The following is an 8,462-nucleotide window of genomic DNA, read 5'->3' as shown; positions in this document are numbered from 1 at the left end:
CCACTGTAGCCTCATTATAACCCACTGTAGCCCTAATGCAAATTGAGTGTCAGTCTTCATTGTTTGAAATTGGTGTCATTATTTCTAAAGTACACATATTTTATCTTGCAGCAACAAAAAGTAAACAAGAGTTTATGATCACAGAAATAAACTATTTCAAATGCAAATCTGAAGTTTGGACAAAAAGACGTTTTTGAAATTACACATAACCTCATAACTACCAAAACTGGACATAACAATTTAAAATTACAGAATTACAAAAACAAAAATACAAAAATTTCAAACATGTTCACCTCAAACTTACAAGAAACATATAATTTCTTAAAACAACAAAGTGGATCAAAGTCTTGGAATTAATTCAGAATTAAAATCCATAAATCTGTAAAATGTACTTTAAGTAAGAAAACCTGATCTCACAACAAAACGTGACGTCTAATACAATCATCAGTTTCACGGAATAGTTCATGTAAAACCACGTCATGTTGAGAAGAATCAGACTTAATCTTGTTTTGACAAGAAAACTGTTTCATAATTATAATTAAGATCTAAAGCTCAGCAACATAAAGTCAGAAATAAAATCTGCTTTGTGTAATTATATAATACACTAGCACTTGTCATTGTGGCTCGTGATTGGCTGTCGGACCTACCGAGCTTGACGTAGATGTACCGTGATTGGTTCATGCAGTGGGCGGCGGTCAGGATGATGTATTCGTTGAGGATCGTTCCACCACAGAAACCCTGATCGTCCTCGTTCAGGAGCAGAGCCTGCCAAGATAAAAAACACAGTTTATTATGTCCGATGAAGCTCATTGGTAGAAACATCTGCTGCAACTGGAAACGCTCCTTCCTGATTGGCTGAAAACACCTGAAACTTTTCTTTGCTACTGTCTGGACAAAGACACGGACTGAGGCAAGTTATTGTGGATCTTTGGGAGTTTAGAAGAAGATCGCAGCTCAGTGTGGACACTTAGATCTTTGTTTTGTCGGCATTCAGGTGGGATCAGGTGATAACTGTAATCCTATCAGGGAACAACTGGACTTCCTGTCGTCTCTCCAGGTGTCACAGACTGTTTGGAGATAATAACGGACACCTGGATGATAATGATAATGATTTCTCTCCTCGTTGCAACACAAAAGTTCTTCAGTTACTTCAAACCCCTATCTGCTGTCAGGTGTGTCTTTACCTGCCACGGACACTCTCCAGGTGGACAGTCCTCTCCGTTCACGATGCGAGTCATTCCCGCCATCTGTGAGATGATTTGTTGCTCGATGATTCTCGGTAAACTGTTGCTGCTGTTCTCTGCTGTGGACAGAAGATCCAGAACGTCTCGCTGCTCGGTTGCGTTGACGGTAACATTCAAATCGGTCGTGTTCGCCGTCGTCATGTTTGTCCTCTCGTACCTGAAGACCCTCCGGGCGTTTTCGGTGATGAGGGCGCCACATTTGAACTTTTCTGAAAGAGTTGGTGAGAAGTTTAGAGTTTTAAAGGATCTGGGAACCAAAACGCTGAATCGCTCAAAGAACCTTGAGGTCTGATCAGTCTGAGAACTAACTGGACAACGTGGCTGCTGTCGGTTCCTGAGTCGCTCACCGTTGGAGTTGCAGGACTTATCGTCCAATCCCAAGAAATATCCGTCAGCGCAGGAGCACTGGACGCTGCCTCCAACCACGTTGCAGAAATGTTCACAGCCGCCGTTTTTGTTCTCACAGAGTTCAGGAATCACTGCAGAGACGGAATAAACAGAGTTTAGATGAGAACACTTTCTAATGTAGGAGCTCTGAGTTGACCAGAGGTGGCGTCAACATCTCCAGAAGGTTTGGGGGTCTCAGTCTGGAAGCTCTTCCTTGTCCTCATTGGCTGTAAACGAACAGGTCTTGGTTCTGCTCCTCCACAGAAAGCAACATGGACTCACCACCATCCAGCTCCTTCTCGTCTGGTTCACTCTCAGTAGCAGCAGAATAAACAGATGTTTCCAGATGTTCCTCGACAGCAAAATTCTCCATCTGCCATCAGGCTAGATGAGTCATGTAACCCCTGCAGAACGTTCTGGTTCTACCTCGGGTGCCCCCCCCCACCACAAGAAGGTGGATCCTGATCAGAAGTTGAACCACCTCAGCTGGACCTGTTGAAGAACCAGCAACTCGACCGTGAACTCGTCGCCTTGTTCTGAGTCCAGAAACCCTCAAACTCAGTAAAGATCAGAGATGTGGAGAACCCTGGAGGAAACCCTCCACAAATAGGTCTGACTTTGTGTTCAGTAAATGAACACAGCTCTCACTTTCATTGTTAAATACTCCTTTTACACTTCTGGAGAACCCTACTGAGTTCCCTGGAGAACACACTCATTGGTCTTCCCTTTAAACCTCATGAGGACTGGATGGTCCAACTCCCATGAGCCTCTCAGCAGCTCTGCAGGACAAACTGTTCCACGGCCAGGAAGGAATCCTCACGGTTCCTCCTGAATCTGAGGTTTGATCACACATCTCATCTGGCCTGGGAACACCTCTGGTTCCTCCAGGAACCAACACTGCTGGTAGAGGAACATCTGGAAAGACCTGCTTAGTCTGCTGCCACAGAGAGAATCTAGATCAGAAGAAGAAGGTGGATGGAAGTTCTCGTAGACTGTGATGAAACCTTTACCTTCAACAGAACCTGCAGCTGTGTCTATGTACATGCACAACAACGTTCTGCTGAGTTTGACCCTTCAGAGCAGCTTTCTGTACCGATTTCACAGTTGAAGCCCTGGTAGCCCTCCTGGCAGTAGCAGGTGTAGGTTCCAATCCCGTCTTTGCATTGTCCATCATGTACACACGGCCCCGAATAGCAAGCGTCGCCATCTGCAGGACAAACAGAGTAGGTTCAGTTTGTTCTGCTGGTGAAAGACGGTATTGCAGCCTTAACTTCAGAACTCGTCTTCTGTCACATCGTTAAGTTTCAGCGTTGAACACAGAAGAGTTTCCTCACCGACATATTTGGCCCAGAAGTCATTCTGAAACAGGAAAACAGGAAATCAAACAGTTTTAACCAATTTTAAAGCCGATCAGTTTGTCTGTTATCAGAAACAAAGACTCCCTCAAAGCTCCAGTCGGCCCGTTTTATATGTTGGATTTAGTTTGCAGTTGATCAAACACACCAAGAAGTAGCTCCAATGCTAACTGCTAACCGCTAACCGCTCCCAAAACCACAACATGTAGTTTTTACATTTCTGTTTTGAAACCTGAAGAAGATCTGGATGTAAACTGGACTTTGCTGAGTCTGGCTAAGCTCGACTGTTCTTTGATGTGAACCTAAACCCGTGGGATTCCCACAGCGGTCTGTGTGTTGCTGCTCGGCTTGTCGTGGTGGATGTTCAGTGTTTTGGTGTGAAGCTGAAGGAGGTTGTTACAGTTTTCTCTTTGTTTTCGAAGATCTCTCGGGCTTCCTCCCAGTCGCAGCGCTCCTCCATGCATTCCCTCTCCATGTTGCCTTGTTTCAACTCCTCCAGAAAGCTGTTGGCTCTTCTGGGCCGCATCAGAACCTGGCTGGCTGTCTGGCCGTCCAAGAAAACTGATGAGAGAAAATAGATGTGGAATAATGGAAACTAATTACTGCAGAAGAGTCCTGTTCAGTGTCACCTGACCCTCAAATGATTGTCTATCGGCTCTGAGTGACATCATTATTTTAGAACAGTTCCTGCGATGAACAATCATGAGCCCCAGAGTAGAACCTCAGTGGATCATGGTCCTGACAGTGAAGCACGGAGGTGGCAGCATCATGATGTGGGGCTGCATGAGGGCAGAAGGTGTTGATGACATTTCTAGAAGCTCCATGAATGTCTGAGGATGAACCAGGATACTGGCTGACCAGATGAAGAAGAGGAACATTCCAGCCGGAGAACATCCAGAGAACAACATCATCAAGAGCTTCTACAGCAGAACCAGGTGGAACCAGAATGTCTAAAATAAGACTTTTTTTCCTCCAAAAAGACTTGAAATGTTCATAAAACAAGTCTGATTGAAGTTTGTCTAAAATGATCATGAACTTGTTCAGAATTACGTTTGATGTGTTTTTAGTTTAAATGATTTGTTTAAAATAACTGCATGTGTTCAGAATTATTCAAATTCGCCCAAAGTCAGTCAACATGAGTTAAAAACGTTCTAACGTGACTCAAACTGGTCTTAAATGACCCAAAACCCAAAACCCAAACCCAGCAGAGACCAAGCCTGAAGGAACCAGAGATGGACTCAGTTCAGGTCCTGCTGTGGAGCCTGAAGGTAATCTGTGGATCTGAGCGGGTAGTTTGTAATCTGGTATCAGAGAAAGTACTCTGCTGTAGGAGTAATCTGATTACTGTGAGGGGATACAGTTCCTTACAGCTCTTTATCTCGTGTCTGTAAACACAGATTCAAACTCAGCCGTTGGACCCTGTCAGTGACATCAAGCACAACAACCTGAACACAGAACTGGAAGAACCCCAAGTCCACAATCCTGCAGGACGTGGATCTGAACGTACCGTGAGCAGCGGCCGGCCGGAGCAGCAGGAGGCCAAGGAACAGACGCAGACACCAGAACATGGCACCGACGGACAGAACTCGGCCTGAAGAACCTCGGAGAGCTGAAACAATCTGACTGAGAACAGACACGAGGGCAATGACCTGTACGGAGGCAGAGGGTCAGCTGACCGGACTGGGAGGGGCTTATCTGAGGCAACCAGGAAGAGAACTACAGCTCCCAGAGTGCACTGCTCCCAACATCAGAACCAGGAAGAGAACTACAGCTCCCAGAGTGCAGTGCTGCCAACATCAGAACGTCGTCCCAGGTGTCTGGGTCTGAACCAGGACCACCACAGTGGATGTGTCCTGACAGTGAAGCATCATGACATGAAGCTGCATCAGTTTATTATGATTCATTTCAACACGTTCTGACTGCAGGTTTTACTGGTTTTACTGGTTTTACTGGTTTTACTGGTCTCCTGCTGGTGTGTGGATCAAAGCTAAACACTCTGGCACAAGAAGTCACGTCTGTCTGAGTTCACCTTGACACCACAGCAGAAGCAGGCGGTGGTGGGCGGGGCGTTTGGAATTTAAAGCTGTGGCTCAGCAGCCAATCAGCTCGCTGCTCTGAAGAGGTCGAACGAGTTCTGTGAGAACAGTCCAATCAAAGTGTTTTATAGCTTCACAGATCAACGAACAGCAGCAGAAAAGTTGGTATAAACTCAGACTAATTCAGTGATGGGCGGCCGGACAGCTCAACAGGTCGGGCAGGCGACCCACGAACACGGGTTCTGGTCCCCGACGCCGCGGTTCGAGTCCAGCCAGCGGCTCATTGGCTGCGTGTCCTTTCTCCGCTCTTGCCCTCATGTTTCTGTGTCACTCTTTCACTGTCCTATAAATGAAAGGCATCTTCAAAACAACGAATGCAGTGACGGTTCAGTGAATGTTACAAAAACACAGAAACGAGTTTTTATGAAACGAAGACATTCAGCAGCGACTGAGTCAAAACGCTTTATTGGTTTAAGTTCATTTTATTCAGTTTCCATCAAATGAAGTTAGAAAATAAACGTTCAGGTTTGGAAAAATCTTCAGGAACAAAATCATTCATTTAATTGAGCTAAAATCTGACGTTTCAAAATAAGAGTGAATTAAAGCAGTGAAAGAAAGTTTAATTCTGTAAATACGTTTAACGTAGCGACAGCTAAAGATTCGCTTTAATCGCTGAGTCATGATTTATGTCCAGACTGTGAAATGTTGGAGATGATTCATCAAACATCCAAAAACAAATGATTTCAACAGAATCTAGCTTTTAATTGTATGAAAGGAGAATTATTGTGAAAGGACCGTTTCCTTCCATTTTACAGCATTTCAAAACGCTGACAGAAGAACTCTGATGTTTCATTCTCGAACCTAAAAACCAACCAGAACTTTTTCTGTCTCTCCATTAAAGCGGTTTCTGGTCCAGCAGGTCCGGTAGCGGCGGTGGGTTCTTCATGGCGTCCTGGACCCAGTCCACAAAGGCGGCCATGTTGGTGTACACCCCATAATACCCCGGCTGAGCGCAGCCCCGCCCCCAGGCCACCACGCCGGTCAGGAAGTGGGTGGAGCCGAGCAGCGTGACCAGCGGGCTGCCGTCGTCGCCGCGGCAACTCTCCTGGCGACCCTCCAGGTATCCGGCGCACAGCATGGTGCTGGTGAAGTTGAACTGGGCCCTCTGTGAGCACTGGGCGTTCTGGAGGAGGGGGATGGTCATCCTGCGGAGGACGGGCGAGGCGATGGCACCACTGGGCGAGGCGGCGCCGATCCTCCGGCCCCAACCGGACACGCTGTGGTACAGCAGCGGCAGCAGCTTGCGCTCGGCGAAGGTTCTGGTCGGCAGACAGACCGGAACCACGAGTCGGTTCAAGGAAACGGATCGACTGAGCCGCAGCAGAGCGATGTCACTGTCGCCCGTCGCCATCACGAAACCAGGATGGATGATCGCCATGGAAACAGGTAACCGCTGTTCGGTACCATCATTCACATCCAAGTTATGTTCTCCTGGTACCGGAGAAACGGCAGGAAGCTGAAGTCAGGTCCACCAACAAATAACTGATGCAAACCTAAATACTCATTTAAACATGTGACCAGAAACTTTCAGGAAACAAATAAAAACATTCGATAAAACTTTTACCAAATAAAGAAACGAGCTGCAGAAACAGAACCGGTCCGGTAGACTTAGTCAAGATGCTGCTCACCTGCCACCACGGTCAAGTTGTTGGGGTCGTTGCCGTGGATACAGTGGGCGGCGGTGATGACCCAGTCGGGTCGGATCAGAACTCCTCCACAGTGACTGTTTCCATTTAACTGGACCAGAACCTGATCAGAACATAGAGGTTAAATCTAAGCTTCGTGGTGGTGGTGTTCCGGCAACGTCCCACTCAGATGTCCATGGTCCCAACGGGTCGAACCTTAAAGCACAATAACTCTGATTGGACACAAGACACCGGATGTTCTGGTGCCGAGAGGACAAACCTTCAGACTTGATCTCCTCTCAACCTTCCTGATTAGAAGGAGCCACAAAGACGTGAATCTAAAGAGACAGGAGTCCAGAGGATCCGTGAACAGAAACCACATTTAGATAAAACCTGAAAGTGCGTCTTTGGTTCGTCTGGAGCGGATCAGAACATCCAGGTCTGAGAAGCCTTCAGTCGGAGTTCATCTCAGCTCCGTGTCAACACGCTAACATGGAGATAACAACCCTGTTATCACCCATCAAGTACCACAACATGAAGAACCTGGACAGGAAGCGGCTGGTACCAGTTCTCCAGGTTCTGAGGGCTTTACCTGCCAGGGACACTCTCCTCGGGGACACTCGTCACTTCCCACCACTCTGGTCTGAACCACGTCACTCTGGTTTCGTCCAGATTCTGCCGGAACCAACTGGCCACAAGGGAACTCCACTGAAACCACAAGAACCCGTCATGTAGAGAAGAACTCATCAAACAGTTGTGAACTTTCTGGCAGAATCAACATGAACGTGTGGAACCCTGAGCGAAGCATCGCTGCCCGTCTTCTCCCAGTTGGTATCCGTCAGAACAGAAACATCGCCGTCTTCCCTCAGAATCGTCACAGAACTGCTCACAGAGTCCGTTCTTGTACAGACACTTCAGAGATTCTTCAAACACTGAGGAGCAGAACCGCGAACATTAGAACCCTGTGATCAGGTTCTGTCTTCATTCATCAATAAACCAATCAGTCAGTAGAGGCAGAAATCAATAACAGCAGCCTCATAAACAGGAAATAAACCGACGATCTTCTGACCTCTGATGGTGAACACGAGAACTGTTCTGCTTTATGAGCTCGAGAACCATTTCCTGATCGATAATAATAATAATGACAACGTTTCCATAAAAGCAGTGAACTAAAACAGAACCGTGTTCGTAAATCTGTTCCATGTTTTCTGATTGGTGGTGGAACCTCTCAGGACACTGCAGCGTTCTAAAGGTTCTACCTGTCTGGCAGTGTTGTCCCTCGAAGCCTTCATAGCACTGGCACTCATACGAGGTTCCCACGTAGATACATATTCCGTTGTTCTGACACGGGTTCACCAGGCAGGGATCCCGATCTGATGGAACACCAGAACCTCAGAACAATTAACCACATCTGGAGAACCGGGCTGAACGAACTTAACCGCAGGTAGAACGACAGGAAGCAGAAAAAAGAACACTCTCTGGTTTTATCAGCTGCTTGGGAACATTTCATCTTCATCAATCTGATATTTTTTAAAATATATTTTTGGGCTTTTGCCTTCAGTTGGAGCAGTAGAGAGAGACAGGAGGAGACCAGGAGAGACCTGCAGCCACGGGTGGTGAGCGGGACTCGAACCCACGACCGCTGCGTCAGGGAACTAACTAGCTATAGCTAACTGTAGCAAACTATAGCTAACTATAGCTAACTGTAGCTAGCTATAGCTAACTATAGCAAACTACAGCTAACGATAGCTAACT

At 46.8% G+C, this 8,462-nt stretch overlaps 2 protein-coding genes across 2 annotated transcripts in view; both read right to left on the bottom strand.

Moving 5' to 3' along the window:
• Positions 1-4,551, bottom strand: part of LOC103366570 (uncharacterized) — a 16,591-nt gene extending 12,040 nt beyond the window's left edge. Inside the window, exons 1-7 of the mRNA XM_008294339.1 lie at positions 4,494-4,551; positions 3,387-3,547; positions 2,966-2,990; positions 2,725-2,838; positions 1,592-1,723; positions 1,185-1,453; positions 648-765 (exon numbers count right to left, since the gene is read on the bottom strand). Of these exons, the coding sequence (XP_008292561.1) occupies positions 648-765; positions 1,185-1,453; positions 1,592-1,723; positions 2,725-2,838; positions 2,966-2,990; positions 3,387-3,512 (784 nt within the window). The 5' untranslated portion in view covers positions 3,513-3,547; positions 4,494-4,551. The remainder of the gene's footprint in view (positions 1-647; positions 766-1,184; positions 1,454-1,591; positions 1,724-2,724; positions 2,839-2,965; positions 2,991-3,386; positions 3,548-4,493) is intronic.
• Positions 4,552-5,465: 914 nt separating this feature from the next.
• Positions 5,466-8,462, bottom strand: part of f7i (coagulation factor VIIi) — a 7,364-nt gene continuing 4,367 nt past the window's right edge. Inside the window, exons 4-8 of the mRNA XM_008294321.1 lie at positions 7,967-8,080; positions 7,502-7,639; positions 7,300-7,415; positions 6,711-6,831; positions 5,466-6,513 (exon numbers count right to left, since the gene is read on the bottom strand). Coding sequence (XP_008292543.1) covers positions 5,918-6,513; positions 6,711-6,831; positions 7,300-7,415; positions 7,502-7,639; positions 7,967-8,080 — 1,085 coding nt within the window. The 3' untranslated portion in view covers positions 5,466-5,917. The remainder of the gene's footprint in view (positions 6,514-6,710; positions 6,832-7,299; positions 7,416-7,501; positions 7,640-7,966; positions 8,081-8,462) is intronic.

The sequence above is a fragment of the Stegastes partitus genome, unplaced genomic scaffold (assembly GCF_000690725.1).
Source record: "Stegastes partitus isolate 25-593 unplaced genomic scaffold, Stegastes_partitus-1.0.2 Scaffold954, whole genome shotgun sequence".
Taxonomy (NCBI): domain Eukaryota; kingdom Metazoa; phylum Chordata; class Actinopteri; family Pomacentridae; genus Stegastes; species Stegastes partitus.
This window is presented reverse-complemented; position numbering and strand designations above follow the sequence as displayed.